The following is a 16,409-nucleotide window of genomic DNA, read 5'->3' as shown; positions in this document are numbered from 1 at the left end:
CCTCTTTCCTTGATCTGCTTAACACCAGGCCTCTTTTATGTGAGACATAAACGTACATCTTATTTGACCTAATCCTGTGTGATACAATATCTGCAAAACGTTAAAAAAAGACTTCAAATAAATAAGAAAATGACAACTCTGTAGAAAAATGAGTGAAGGAGAACACGCAATTCACATAGGGAGAAATACAAATGATCAATGAATATATGAAAATACACTCAACCATAATAGTAATCCAAGAAATGTAAACCTAAAAAAACAAACCATTTCATACTTATCAAACTGGCAAAAATTTTAAATATGAGTTATATCTGGTTGAAATGGATCTGGGGAAATATGTACTCTCATTCAATATTGATGAAAATATAACTTGGAAAAGTCTTTTTGAAGGATAGTTTGGAAATAGCTATGAAAATTTAAAATGCATTTGTCTATGAGCATATGTACACGTGTGTGTGTGTGTGTGTGTGTGTGTGTGTATAAGTACAGAAAAGGCCCAGAAGAATATATGACAAACTTAACAGTATTTCCATTTCTCAGGCAATAAGGGGAAGTGGAATGGAAGGAGGGTGTTAATGAACTTTTACTTTTTATGGCAGGACTTAACACCTTAATACACACAATAATGTATGACCATACATTATTTTGTAATTAAAAATAATAAATGAAAAATCAGTTGCCTAAGACTTTAAAATATTAGATATACAAAATATTTTAATTGATTTATTTCCCCTTAAAACAGATGTGTTGAGTGGGCATAGTCAACTCAAATTTGAGGAAATTTTGGCAACCAAACCCTGTCTTAATATAGGTTAGGTAAGTGGTGTGGTATTTCACAATCCAGTGAAGAAGGCTTCCTTAATTTGCAGAATGTTAAGTACAGGGTGATGTTTTACATCCATGGTTATAGCACTGTTTTTAGTAATTCAAGATAGGCTTGTTTTTAGTAATTAAAGATAAAAAAACCTTAGGAAAGTTTTTTGAAATAAATTTTAGAGAGATTTGCATATTTTAATAAAAGCAATACATTCTATTATTAGTTTTTACCTTTCCTTTTGGCAGAGACTGTCCTCAATTTTTAAGCATTTGCCAAGGAAATGACCTTCTGCCAACCCATACTGATGTATTTGCTCATTTTCAGAACAGAATTCATTCAGAAAAATAGCAAATCTTTCAAGAAATCTTGTCTTTTTTTTTTTTAAATCTTACAGTTTCAAGCAAAAAGTAGGTCATTTAAAAATATTAGGAGACATTCTTACTTGGTCCTCAAAAGATAGAGCCTGGGCAACATCTCTCGGAAAGCCATCAATAACAATGCCCTCTTCATCAGGTATTTGCATCAATTTTTGTTTTATCTCTGTAATTGTTGTTTCCTTTTATAAAGAAAAAGAATGAAAATGACAGTCAAACTTAGTACACTCACAACCTGTATAAAAAATTTTTACAGAATAGAAGCAAATCATATGGCAGTACCTGTGGGGCCAATTCTCCATTTGTAATTATCTTGGCAATAAGACTCCATTTCCTATTGCTGCTGGCACTATGGATCTTCTTTCTTAATAATTCTCCCACCGAAATGTATTGGAATCCATAACGTTCTGCAATTTTCAAACTTTGAGTACCCTTTCCACTTCCTGGACCACCTATTATTTAAAATAGGCAAAATTGTGACCTTATGATACAATAAGGAACTCTCTTTCTTTCTTTTTTTTTTTTTTTTTTTCTGTTTTAAGAGAGACAAGGTCTCGCTTTGCTGCCCAGGCTGGAGTGCAGTGGTGTGATCATAGTTCACACCACCGCAGCCTTGAACTCCTGGGCTCAAGCTATGCTTCTGCCTTAGTCTCCTAAGCAGCTGGGACTGCAGGCATGCATCATCACATCTGGCTAATTTATTTTTTATTAGGAACTTCCTCTTAGACAACTACCTCCTTCATCTGAGAGCAGATTCTGGACCACCTGTATCAGAGTGGGTAACTGTTCCATTTATGACATTCTCAGTGCTACTTCTGAATGAAAAGCAAGTAGAGTCTTAGCCAAGGAAAGGTTAGACTGTCTTGACCAACTGTATTAGATAAAAGAAACATTTTCTCTTAATACTTAAAAAAGTTTGAATAATGCAGTTGAAGGAAACCTTGACTATTTTAAAATGTAAAATCCAATAGTTTTCCCTCTGTAATTAAAGAAAAACCTGAGACTCAAAAGACAATGATCAAAACAGAAATGGGTTCCAGGCCAACAAAGAGTTAATGTATAATTTGGTGAAATGTAACAATTATTTTTTAAACCCAAGGCACACCAATATTGACACAGTTTATTTAAATTGTTTTTGAAATCTGTTTGCTCATGCATATCCTTGCCTTATCTCCTTTGAATTCAAAGGTTTTATGTAATTACTATGTGGAGTGAATGGAATAGATCCTTAAGGTAGAAAAATTCATAGAATAACTCTGAGTTTGTGATACATTAGTATGAAATAATCAACATTTTGCAACATAACTCATTAATCATTGGTAATGCCACTTATTTTTTAAAAATATAAATAATAAAATAATCATAAAATATTAACATGTATGCCTCAGATTTCATTTCCAAGTCATATTAATTTTTCAGTTAATTTATATTTCTAAACAATCTCAATTAGAATTTAGAGTAAGAATAAATTTTTAAATAAGACATATAGCAATCAGTGTACTTTATAGTTGTTTGATGGCAATTATCAAAAAGAAATATTTCCAAGTACTTAAGTGTAAATTATTGAACAAAGTCAACACATTTTTAAAAATCAGTGTCTAATAAACAGTGAAATGTTTTGGTAAAATTCACTGAAACATAACTATAATTTATTAAGCAATATTGAAAATAAAAATTAAAAGAAAAATGGGTTGATCCTTCCCTAATATCAAGATTTTTGCATGAAGTCATTTTATATCTAATTATTTAATAAATATTATCTCAAATAATATAAATAAAAAGAATGAAAAGTCTTTTTGTTTTGTTTTTTGTACAGAGTTCTGAGTGGGTAGATTTGGTTAGCAGAATTCTAAGATCAACTAATACAATGTGAGTCATTTCTTATCCTCAATCCCAAATAATGCCTCTAATAATATCTTCACCTGTAGCTCTGTCATTGAATAAAGTATTTCCTTATCTTCTAGGTAAAGACTCAAAAATTCAAAACACACAAAACAGTATTCCACTTTCAAAAATAGAGATTTATGGCATAATAGTGGCCACCATAAGCCATAAGAATATTGATTCTTTGAAAGCTCATTTCTAAACTCTCTTCTTGCAAGTTTGTTTTTAATAATTTAGGGCTAAAAATATTTGCAATCTCATTTTTGTTTCACTTTGAAATGTACAAATGTCTCTCCTTTTAGTCTGATGAACTTAAATTCTTATTATAGCTTGATGTTTCTTTGCATGCTTTTTTCCTAGTTGCTATCATCTTCTGTTCTTTGAAGCACTACTTCTCTGCATGAGGGCTGTATACATTTGGCACTCTGTTAATAGTTACTAGCTAGAATAGCTTTGAACATATTCATGCAAGATTTTTGCTTTTGGTCATCTCTGTGAAAGTTGAGTCTAATTGGTAAGTGAGACAATAACAACATATGTTGCACATTCACAGGTCTCTTCCTGACTTTTACATATTTTGAGAAAAAATTTGCAAGAGTGCCCAAAATGCATTTTTCAAAAATATTGAAAACATTTTCAATACCTATGCCTTGTAAAATAGCATGGAACTGACATTTCCATAATTCAACATAAGATTCATAGTAGCAATTTTTAAAATGAACTATTATCATTATTACTTTGGCTAATGCTCAGATGTGTACTCAGCATAAAACACTATTCTATTAGATTTGCTTGTCTAATAAACATGGAAACTTAGATTTTTATTTTAAGTGCCAGTTTGTCGTAAGGAAGATTCATGTATATGAATCTTTAGCAATATGTTATTATTTATTTTTTCCCTCTAAGGTTAATAGTAAGTAAAAATTCAATTTTTTGAATTAAAGGGGGAAAAAATCACATCATGTTTGGAAAATATTCCTTTTTTTCCTTTAGAGACAGGCTCTGGCTATGTTGCTTAGGCTGGACTTGAACTCCTAGGCTTGAGGGATCCTCTCACCTCTGCTTCCTGAGTAGCTGAGACTATTACTGTGCCCAGCTCTTAGAAAACTTCTAATGGACTCAGCTATCTATGTTAAAGATTATATAAATAAAACCACAGGACAATAAATCTTGAAGAGATTACTTACTTTCAATTCATTATAAAGAATTTGTATGACATTGTAATGGCAATCTATAAAAATGCAAAAGCCATTAGATTATATAACAATTTGTTTTATTGAAATTATTCTAAAAAGATTTCCATTTACTGTCCCTTGAACTTTTGTTTCTATTGCTTGTCATTATCCAACTGAGCATTTTCAAATATACATAATTGACATTTTTTGAAATATAAATATATAAACAAAGTTAGCCACAGTATGAGAATTCTGCTATCTTCATACCTATTACAAGAATGATTTTTGGACGAGGTCTAGTAGGATCAAAAACCTCATACTCCTCAATTAACTCTGCAGTCTCAGAAAGATCCGTGTCACTTTCTATGGAGAATTGATGGATTGGAGGGAGCCGATCATATCGCCGATATGGAAAGTTTGAATTTTCAGGCATTACTGCAAAAGAGTAAGATAACTTTGAAAAGGAAAAAAAGCATTATAAAACACTCTTAACACTTAACCAATTAGTAAAAGAAATTTAAAAACTAAATAGGTTTGATTTTTTTTTTAAACTGGAATAAGTCAGCAAACTTTTTCTTAAAGGGCCAGAGTCAATATTTTGGCCTTTGAAAGCCATGCAGTTTCATACTCAACTCAGCCACGGTAGCATGAAAGCAGCCATAGTCAAAACATAAACAAATGAGTGTGCCTGTGTTCCAATAAAACTTTATTTATAAAAACAGGCAGTGAGATGCATTTGGCTAATGGGACTTTGCTACCCTTTGCTCTAGAAGGACCTTCAGATACTGCCTAGTCTTGTTTGGTAGGTTGTACACATCTTGGCCTCTACAAATGGTGCTACCTGGAGTTGTGTAGTACATAACCTTCACAACCCTATGCAGCTGCCCATACAGCCAGTGCTTATGCATCATGCATTTCATTCACTCAACAATACAGATACACACTATGACCTAGGAACTCAGTGGAATGGTTTGGTGGCATAATGAACAAAAACCTAGGGTACTGTCACAAGTCAGCTATAATGGTGCAAACAATTTCTATAACTGAAATATCTTTCAGCATCATTTAATTTTACTTGCCCAATATATTTATTATCCTTAATCTACTTGATTTAAAAATGTAAATATGAAGATTTAAGTGCACAACTACAATGGTAACAAATATTTGCCATTGTCATTATAAATATTTATAAATATAAGACACCTTAGTGGGTTGAGGGTGATTCAGAAGAAGAATGAGATATAGTCCAGTCCGTTCAGTGTCTGCAAACTAGAACTTATATGCTTACGTCTGACAACTATATGCACAACAGTCAGGATAAGTGCTAAAATGCATATCTTCCATGGTAAACACCACAGTAATTCAATGAATGGGTAGATCCATTTAGGCTAGAGTGGTAAGAAAGTACTTGCCAAAGAGGCAGGACCTGAACTTTGAAAGGCAAGCACAGGTGATGAAATGTAGAAAGTATATATCAGTTGGAGGGAATAGCACAAAGACTCAAAATCAGAAAGACAAACGACATATTCAAAAGGACCAGAGGACAGGGCTAGCAAGTCTAAATCAAGCAGAGGGTCTCAACTAGTTGTTGATATATAGTTTGTGGCTCCCTCTTCCTCACTCCAGGTATCAGAGTTCCCGGAGGCACACAGAAACCCCAACTACCCAAACAGCACCTGCACAAAGGAGATAGAAGGCTGCCTGGACTTGCATCAGGGATTCTGCTGAAGGAACTACTGTATCTTAGCATGGCTTAAGGCTCACATCTCCTCCCAGAGGTATGATCAGTAAGAACTTCTCAAGCTCTGTTGATATGATAATTGAAGCCACTGATCCACTGGGACTCAGTTTTATGAAAAGAATAGTCTGCAGATGATAGTGGATATTCTTTAGAAAAAGCTGGGAAGGGATACAAGGCATCAACAACAACAGTATCCTGCTCTGCCTTGAAATTTAATCACTTCATCCAACACAAGGCAAAACTTGAAGCATTCTCCTGGATTACTTTCTTCCCTCTCTCTTCATATCTACTCCCATAGTCTTCATTTGCAAAACAAATGTATTCCAAATGCACGTATTTTCTAATACCACAACTCTTTCCCTACCACCATCATCTTTTACCTGGCCTACTATTACTGTCTACTGATCTGCCTGCTTCCACTCATCTCCACAATCTACTGCCTGAAATGCTCTTTCTTGTCTCATGGTTGGCTGCTTATCATTCACACTTCAGTTTAAATGTCATCTCCTGTAAGAGGACTTTCTAATCTAATATAGCCACCCAGTGAATCTCAAGGACACCACTCCAATGCTCTGCATGGCACCTACCACTTCACCCTCTGACAGTTTTCTCATTCTCCCATCCATCCATTCATCCATCCATCCATCCATCCATCCATCCATCCATCCATTGTCTTCTCCTATTAGATTGTATGTCCTATGAGAGCAGGGATATTATTTATCTTCTAGAACTCTGTAGCCCTGGAATCTAGAACTATACTTGACACAGTGTCCAATAAATACTTGTTGTACTAATAAGACAGACAACACTTTGTGGAAATAAACGGTTTCCCATAGAGAAAACCCAGAAGATAAAATGGGTAGGTATAGCATGGCCACAATGTGGAGGGTCTTAAAAACCAGGACAAGAGGTTTAATCTGGTGGAAGGCCAGTGGAGGTTTGATGGGTGGTGCATAGAGAAGTGACATAATGAAATATATTTTCTAGGAAAATTAATCTGGTGGTAGTTAGAATGGATTGGAGTAGGGAAAGATTAGGAGCAGAGAGAGTAGCAGCTAGGTGGTGGTTAAAGTAATCCACAGACAAGAAATGAGGGCTTAGGCTAGAGTGGTAGTTGGGGAAATGAAAACGAATGGCTGGATGTAAAGGTTATGATTAGAGTTGGAATATGAGAAATGAAAGGAGGTGACAGTTCAAAAACAATGTCCAGGTTTCAAGTCTAAAAGGATAAGGAACACACTGCATTTCCTATATTTTTCTGCAGTCTATTTTCTGCTCCAGAAATCCTGGGCTTCTCTCATTCCTGACCACATCACAGCCTCTTTCTCTACCTCAGGAACTTCTGTTATCTATTCCCTGGTACACTCTCAATCACCTCCACCCTTGTGTAGCTAAGACAGCCTCACCTTTGGGTCTCCAAGTATCAGCATATCACTTCACCCAGGAAGCCGACCTTGAACCACAGCCTAGGTTGGATCCAACCCCTTGTCAGTATGGTTAGTTCCTATTGCACTCAATGTGCTCCTAATTATATTTCTTAATGCCTGACTTCATTGCTAGTCTGTAAGCTCCCTGAGAAAAGGTGCCACGTCTGTTCTTTCTCAGTGACTGCATCCTTGGTCCTAAAAGAATGTCTGGCACATAGAACTACTTAATAAGTGGTTATTTTATTGCCCAACTGACTCACCGACTGACTTCTTGGAAACAGGAAAAGGAGAAGAAAGGGCTGGTTTTGAAGCAAACATAATGTATTTTGTTTTGGACATGTTGAGTATAAAATAACAATGAGCGATTCCAGAAAAGAAGCTCTATGGATGTTTGGAGCTATGGGACTAGAACTCTTATTCACAGATAATTTGTTGAACTGTATGCATATGGTAGGAAGAAAAAGATGCTCCTCTCATGTCTAATGCTTTAAAGACTATCAGCCAATAATTTATCCTTGCTTTATCACATTTTAACTTAGGAAAGTAATTTGATTAGATGATGAAACTGTTTTATTTCATAGACTAATTTTTCATTATAATAAAATATTAGCACAGTTATGTCAATATTTTTGCAAAAAATACACAGATAATTTTATTTCTAGAAATAATCACTATGTTTTAAGTTGCTGGGTAGTTAGCAATTTTGTTAATAAACTATTTCACACATTACAGCTAAAACCTACAAAATACAAATGAGTAAAGCATGTCTCATAAACAGAATTTTATTATTACAGGACAAATCAATTTAGAAACCATGTTCCATCTTTTAGCATATCTTCCAGATGCTAGACAATGGGATACAACATTATTGTCACCATAGTACATGGAAATTAAAAGATCTCTAGGTGGGAATTCTTGTAAAGTATTAGTAGGTATAGAGAACCTAAAATTAACAAGCAATTTTATTTTAATGAAAGTTATGCCTACATTTTCCATTCTTGTTTTAGCTTTTCCTGCTAGATCCAGAGTTCCTAATTAGTCATTTGTGGACCCAATATAGCCCATAGATGTGTGTTATTCAGCTTGACACTTTAAAATTTATACTTGACTGACTTTAGACGATGACAGTTCTCTCTAGTTCTGCTCTCTAGTTTGGCCACAGTCCTCACCATTCTCTATTAACACTAAACCTGCATAGCTTCTATGTGTAATCAAGCTAAGTAACAGTATCAATAGAGGCATCCAGATTTCATTTTGTTGCAGTCACTTTTATACCGAGTCTGAGATCAACTTTCAACTAATTGAATGTTATAACCTCTCAGATTTAATTTAAAAAGTATAAAAATATCTTGGACTAAATCCAGTAATATCTGAGGTTTATTAGTGCTTTAAGGTTTAGAAAGCAGTCCCCATATTTCTCTCTCTTGATCTAACAGGGCATGGAGTATGTATTTAACACTGAGCTAGATTCTAACAGTATGAAACACCTGGGAAGTAAGTTAGCCATTTTGGGAATGTGTATGAATTACTCAAACCCACCAAAATATCATTTCGTGCACCAAAGCAGTGCTAAGGTATGTGCTTCAGTAGCAACTGGCTTAAGGTACTCTGGTGACTCACAAGAGTACCTGCAGCCCACAGAGGTGCCAAGTCTAAGCTGTGTCTACACAGTTTGAATTGGAGCCCTACATTCCAATTCAGCGCACTCGCTACGCTGCATATCCGAGGCTGTTCTAAGTGAACCAGGAACCTCACTGATTTACAAACAGTAAACTTCACAGCTTGGGTCTCTGCTCTGTTATCAACCAGAAACCATGTCTATGAGTAGACTGCATGCGAAGAATATAATATCTTTAGCACTGGAATGGTTCTAAGGGTCAAATCAAAATATTGGGTGCAAATTCAATTTAGTGAGCATAGGAAGATACAACTTTAACCTTAGGACTTACCACAGAATGTAAACACATGGCTTTATTTTGTACTGAGTGATGTTTACCATCTATCTATGTGAGATGGATAGGGGTGAGAGACCTTATACAGTAATGAGATTAACAGCTCTCTAAAACATGGAATGCTAATCTTATTACCTTATGGTTGTACCAAGTATTTCTAATTATTTATTTGTTTTTACGTCTGTTATAACATTTGAAAGTTCCTGAAATTAGTTTTAAGTAGCAGTTTCAGATATCTTGGTTGCTTCTCAGCAGCACTGGGAAATTTGGTTGGTGGGAGGTGTCACATCAGCAAAACATCTGAATACTCGAATCCAAATCATCTAGTATTGACTCCTGCACAAACAGGGACTCTTCTCCTCTTTGGAGATATTTCTGGGGAAATGTTATTTCTGCCATTACTCTTTTGCTTGTGTTTCTTGAAAATTAGCTCATTATGACTTTTACCCATACTGTATTCCAATAAAATCTAAGTGGATCACGACTGAAAAAGGTTAAACAAATTAAGATTTGTTTCCTGCTTATATTCATTACAAGTAGAATTGTTGCCACTTCAAATTCTGTCTGTACAGCATAACTTTATGTAGTACGGTTTTGGAGAATGGTTTAAGTTTTGAAAATACAGTGATCTTGTCCACGGGATCATGATATTTTACAAAAGAATTTTAGAAATTCTTAGAAAAGAATTAACTTAGTTCTCCCTGATTGGAACTGATTCCATTTTGCACATACTATTATACTTCTCAACTTCCTCTAGAGCCTCAAAGGCTGCTTGGCTGATGTTGAACCCCTAATTTTGATAAGCACATATTTCAGAAAGAGATCAGAGCACCACAAATCTTCTCTAATGAACTCCAGTTTTAGTTCTAAACTCCTAAAATTTAAACAAGTTTACTTCTTCTACTTCTTTTATAGCACCCAAATGCCTAATCTAAACATTGCATTCAATAGCTGCTTAATACATTTGTATTGAATTAACTAGTATTAACTTTACATGGATTTATGCAGAGGCATTAATATGAACTCTGAACTTGGCAGCATGTTAATAAGCCAAATCTCTTTCCAGCTAATGTAAAATGTTGAATTGTTATGTAATAACTACCAATTTTTACCTTGTTTTCTACTCATTTATTTGGAAAAGTCTTATTTGCAATTTTAAGAAAAACTCGTGGTTTGCTAATGTCGTTTATTTTGCCAAATAATGAAGTAATGTAAAATTTCATTCACCTGTTAGTGAACTGCTGGACAATGGTATGTAATTTTGGTTGTCTTATGATGGAGGTGATTAGAATTAGTAGCACAGAGGGATTAATCATGTTCCAGGGACTCATATTCTTCCAGGCATTTGTAAACTCAATAAATTAAATCACTGCCTAAAGTCTATATATGTTTTACAGAGAATTGCTATAACTGTAAAACTGTCTATTATTCACATACACATTACCATTTCTTAGGAAGGATCTCCGTGGCTGTCCTCCGTTCAGAGGAGGTAAGGTCTTCTTCTCCTGGCTGACAAATGTATCCCATTTCACCTTGTCACAGCCACCTAGTTCCTTTACTTTCTGTAAACAACTTTCCAAGTACTCTACTGGGTCTTCCGGCTTAGAGCACATCAGTCCATTCAAAAGGCTCTGAAGTAAAACAAAATAGATACAAATACGTTTTTGAAAAACCTTTGTTAAAATAGTGTTATGTCCCATATTTGCATTCTGAGTTGTTCTGTCCTTTGCAGTTGTCTTTTAATAAACAATTAGAGTCAAAATTATGATTTGAATAATTAAGATAATCCCTTAAGTTCCTGATGAATTAGTTTTCAGCTCTGCATTCTCTGCCTTTTAAGCAATCCAGACTAGTTTAAAACAGAAAATCCTTATCACAGTGAGATAAAGTACAGCATGTGAAAAATGCCCTGTCGTTATTTATCTTACTCCTTCCCAGTCTTAAAGTCTCCAAGCCTCAGTTTCTTCCATAAAATGGGGGCAATAATAAATACCTCATAGGGTTTTTTAAGAATTAAAAAATTAGTATTGGCACAGTGTATATTAAGTGCTTACCATGTAGTAAGGATGCAATAAATGTTGGTGGTTTTAGTTATTATTATCAGGAAGTATCTCTCGAATTGCTAGGTTGGCCTTGGACTCCCCCTTCTGTGTTTCTGTGTTCCCATGGTACCAGCATGGAATATCACACTTGTTATTTATTCTGAAACCCTTGGTTTAGGTGTTGGTCTCCTTTTGTAAACTATAAACTCTTCAAAAACACAGAGCATATCTCACTTATTTTTCAATCCCAGCAATTGACACTTTCCCTGGCATATGGTAGGTGCATATTAAACTGTTTTCTGATTAGGAAAAAAAATCCCTCAAAATTCAAGCCTGAGACAGACTCAAAAACATTGAAGTCTGACACTAAAAAATTGCTATTTTATACACAGTAAGGCACTACAATATCCACTGAGGTGCCAGAGGCGGCGAAAAGCACGATTTTGCTATTACATTTTCTGTTCATGGTGTCCAATGTGTCACATGTACTAGATTCTAAAAATGCTACAAGTTTGGAAATGTTGACTCCTGGGAACTGGCCTGATGTGCAAAATATTTTCCTTTACAGTATTTCGTGGAAAAAGCATAAAGGATTATTATCACCAATATACATTATTATTAACATACAAAACACCCTTTGAAAGGCTGATATGTTTCCTAAATATAGTATTTTATATTTAAATTATTCTTGTGTAATTTGCCCAGAATGGTAGGCAATTCTTACTAAGTACATTTGTTTTCTGAAATCCCAAACAGAATGGGTAACTCCATAGGACAAGTCCAATTGCAGAGAGAGACTAACTCAGGCACCCAATCCCATTTGTGCGTCAAAATCTGTGCTATGTACACACACACTGCAGTTTAGCTTCTCACATTCCTCCTATACACTGAGCCATTGTTAGCTTTTTTGATACATAAAGACTCTGTGTCATATCTGCATTAGCCTACCCAACATACTCTCAGCCCTGTGTGACATTATTATTCCATTTTACTCATTAGGAAATCATGGGTCAGAGATGTTAGTGACTTGCTCAAGGTTACTCAGCTAGAAACTCCTATGACCAGGATTCCAACTCAATGTTTCTGATTCCAAAACCTACATATTCCTCTCTGTACATCTTGTAAAAATATGATAAAGGGTAAAAGAAAATACTAGATTCTCTGTGCCCTATGCATACTCCAACTACAATATGAATTACTCAAGCTTAGGTCTTTTACTTTTTTTTAATCCCTACTATTGCCTAAAATGGGTGAAAACACTTAATGAATCTTTTCTGACTGGAAAATATACATTTCCAGTCTCCCTAAACAAAACTGATTACCAAAGGGCATTGATTTTAAAAGTGGACAATGAGTTCTATTCCTTCTTGGATAATTTAAATCCTTTCTTCTAAAAGCCAGCCATCACCAGGGATTGAAGACAACCCAGAAGACATTATTACTCAATCTCTGAGTTAATCCTTTGAGAATTTGAATAATTTAACTTGACTTTCCATGATATTCAAATTAATTGCCAAATCTCTACTCTAAGGTACAAAATCAATATAAACATAAGGTTAGCTAGAAATAAAAACTCATGACAAACCAGGAGAAAGTTTTTGTGTTTTTTTTTTAGAAGAAAATTTAATCTAAAAACAGAAACACATTTCAAACATAAACCTACCAGAGATCGCTCGTATTCCATTTAGCCTACAGGATCTCTCAAATCAGAAAGAAATTGAAAAGATCATTTAGATATATCTACTTGTTTGACAATATGTAGATTCAGTAATCAGTGAATGGGTCTATAATGGTGTCTAATAACCATGGCTGGGACCAATCCAATGTTTTGGAGTTTGATGGATACCTAATTGCTAAATTTTGTATACCTAAAATATTGTGATTTTGATGGAGAAAATCCACTTTAGAAACCTAAAGTATTTAGTTTTATAGTCTATACTCATCACATGGAGAACTGCCAGGTTTTGCTTCCTTCCTGTACAGTGTACAACAGATTCGTCTTAGTGGAAGACAGACCTTCTGAAGGCCAGCAGTCTTCTTCCATCTTCCCCGTCATTCAGGATCGAATCTAAGTACACCGTAATACTGTATTTCACCTGAGCAAGTTGACTTCCTTTTCTGGGTGTGCACTGTTTTAAAAATTTCCCATTCAAATGCAGAAAAGTCAACAAAAAGCATAAAACCTGAACAAAAACACCTGCTATCACTTATTTGCACAGTGTAGATTTTCATGAACAAACTATCAAAATTCTTTGTGGCTACCTTCTATCAAGGAGGAAAAACAATATCCACATTTAATTTTTTTTTAAGACTCACTAATAAGTAGCATTTTGCAATCAGGTGGCCCTCTTACAGACATTTTAAATTACTCTTTTAGAAGTGTAGAAATGAAATTGAGCTCAGTAGTAGTATTTGTGAGATAAACCTTCAGCTCTTAATCTCCATGTTTACTTTTTGACAATTAAAAAGCAAAAAAATCTCAAGATTCCCACACGCTTCTAAGACCTGTCCTTATGCAACAGCACTTGTGTATTTTCACGCAGGAGTAACACATTTGCTAGATTTGGGCTTCACACACCACGTTTGATCTCACTGGGTGGTTTACCTGGAAATCTTGGCTTCAGATGACCTGAAAACAGTGGCATACATAAGTCAGAAAAAAATGAAGATCTGTAATTATGGCAGCCCATTTTTAAGGTCGTTTGAGGAAATTGGGGCAAATTATTTTTCCAAGTTGTGTTTTTAAATTCATATTAACAGAACAAATCTCCCAAACATGTAAAAGAACTCACGACCTTTCGTTTACTCTACCAGGTTGTCATTTTTCAGAAATGGGGGAGGAGTGGCAGTTTTGCAGTGAATGGATTTCCCTTTTCAGTGCTCGCCCTATGAAGCTTGGCTTGCTTTCATTCTTTTCTTTTCTTTCTTTCTTTCTTTCTTTTTTTTTTTTTTTGTAATAAACCTAAGCAAAAGCACTTAGGATTCAGGAACGTTTTTAAATTCAAATATCAAGAGAAGGAAAGGAAACAAAAAGACCTGAGACAGCGGCTGTGGCTTGGAACTAACTAAGGGTTTTTTTTTTTTTTCAGTTCATCCCTCAAGCCTCCTCTCTCACATTCTCACAGTGTCCCCTTCTCCCCTAGTGCAGACGACGCTGTGATGTGGTCTTAAGACAGAGCAACAGGAGTTGCGCCTGCCTCGCCGCACCCTCCCCAACCCGCCGTCTCTAGGTGGGTTGGAGAGCGCAGGCGAAAGCTGCGGCCGGAGAGGCGAGGGAGAACCATCCTTCCTAAGGCGACAGAAAAACGTGCTCAGGAGTTCATTCACCGAAAGCGCAGAGCAGCACAGGGTGCCTGTCACCGGGGAGGCAGCACTGCACTTGATGGGTTGGGATTTGTTTTTCGCATTTTCATCCTTCTCTTCCAAGCTGTCCCTGGCTAGGGCTGTTTTCGCCCACACCTCCCCTTCTCCGCAGGGGTCCCGACCCTCGCGCGTAGGGGGGCTAGGGCCCTGGACCCCTCAGTCTTTGCTCCATGCTGGGCGACAGTGTGGCCACCTGGCTTGGCCCCCGTCTCCAGAGAGGGAGGCCCGGCCAATGTTTGAAGCCCACCTGGGCGTCCACATCCGAGGGGTGAGCTGGGGCAGGCTGCTTCCAGAACCCCCTCGAAGACTGAAACTTGATCTGTGAGATTCGGGCTTCTAAGACCAGCCATCTGGCAGGGACCCTGGCAACCCGCGGGAAAGGCTACCATCCTCAGGCGCGCGGGCGAGTGAGCTTCTGCAAACCCCTTCACTTCCGTGCCCCGCGTGGGGAAGGTGGGACAGGGCGCGGCTGCCTCACCCGAGCCGCGGAGACGCCGTGCCCGGATCCGCCCGCCCCTCTGCCGGCCCTGGCCCCTACCTCGAAAAGCTGAGGGATTTCCCTCCGGGCCAGATACTCCTTGGCATCGTTGGTGTTCATGGCTGTGCCGCGCGCGCCTTGGGGCACAGGCAGGGAGGCTCCGGGCTGCGGAGCTGGGGCTGGCGGGGTCCGCGCCGGGCACGGGCGCAGCCCTGGCTCTCACGCCAGCACTCGCACTCGCGGCTCTCTGCGCCCAGGCCGGGGCCCCCCTCCGCCTCTCCCGGGGGCTGTGGTCTCCGTGCTCCCGCCGCCCCCGCTTCGGCGCCTGTCCCGGTGCCCGAGCTGCGGGCTCTAGCAGCGGTGCCAAGGCTTCCCGGGCTCCCAGGCAGTGCGGCCGCCAGGGGAGGGGCGGACGGAGCGGGGGAGGGAGGACGGCGCGGCGGACGCCAGGCAGCAGCCCGCCCGCCCGCCTCTCTGGCTCTGCGCTCCGCGCCTCCCGGAGCCCGGTCTGCAGCGGCGGCCAGTCACGCAGCGCGGGCGGGCGCGGGGTGCGGGGGTGGGGACGGGAGCGCGCGGGGGGTCGCAGTCAAATCCCCTGGTGCCGCATCGCCGCCGGAGCGCGGCGTTTCCCTGCGCGCGCCGCCCCCGGGACGCAGCGACCCGAGACCAGGTGGCTCAGGGAGCAGGGTCGGGGTCTCTAGGAACCTGTGACTTTTTCCCTTCTAGGGACCTTGTACACACACACACACACACACACACACGATTAGCTCCCGAGTCCCCCGAGGAGCTCCCTGGAAGAAACCTATTAATCACAGAATTTATCATTTGTTTCTAAGGTTACTGATCTTGCATGATCGGGAGCTAGGGAAGGGGAAAAGGGAGTCACGGTGCGGAATCACCCCCTTCAGGTAATTTTAAACTCCTGAGTATCTTTATCCTTCAGGAAAGTTTTTGCTAGCTGGTTTCGAATTTTTTTCCCTGCCAGTGTCACAAATCGTTACCTATTTTAGTATAAGACTTTAGTATGAGCCTGAAATCTTCATCAACAGAAGGACTAATAAGTAGTCAACTCGTTAATTACCTCCATGGAGAGGAATGAGAAGGGCGGGGTAGAGAGCTGGAGACTGCTGAAATTGGAAACGTGCTTAGTAGGGGG

At 38.1% G+C, this 16,409-nt stretch overlaps 1 protein-coding gene across 2 annotated transcripts in view; it reads right to left on the bottom strand.

Moving 5' to 3' along the window:
* The window catches only part of AK5 (adenylate kinase 5), a 239,152-nt gene extending 223,442 nt beyond the window's left edge, over positions 1–15,710 (bottom strand). Inside the window, exons 1-5 of one of the 2 annotated variants that reach the window (XM_075999468.1) lie at positions 15,314–15,710; positions 10,815–11,001; positions 4,518–4,613; positions 1,474–1,643; positions 1,260–1,373 (exon numbers count right to left, since the gene is read on the bottom strand). In XM_075999468.1, coding sequence (XP_075855583.1) covers positions 1,260–1,373; positions 1,474–1,643; positions 4,518–4,613; positions 10,815–11,001; positions 15,314–15,373 — 627 coding nt within the window. In that variant the 5' untranslated portion in view covers positions 15,374–15,710. Of the gene's footprint in view, positions 1–1,259; positions 1,374–1,473; positions 1,644–4,517; positions 4,686–10,814; positions 11,002–15,313 lie in introns of both variants that reach the window. The other variant, XM_012787619.3, reaches the window with a different exon arrangement.
* Positions 15,711–16,409: the final 699 nt, after the last annotated feature.

Source organism: Microcebus murinus, chromosome 2 (assembly GCF_040939455.1).
Source record: "Microcebus murinus isolate Inina chromosome 2, M.murinus_Inina_mat1.0, whole genome shotgun sequence".
Taxonomy (NCBI): Eukaryota; Metazoa; Chordata; class Mammalia; order Primates; family Cheirogaleidae; genus Microcebus; species Microcebus murinus.
This window is presented reverse-complemented; position numbering and strand designations above follow the sequence as displayed.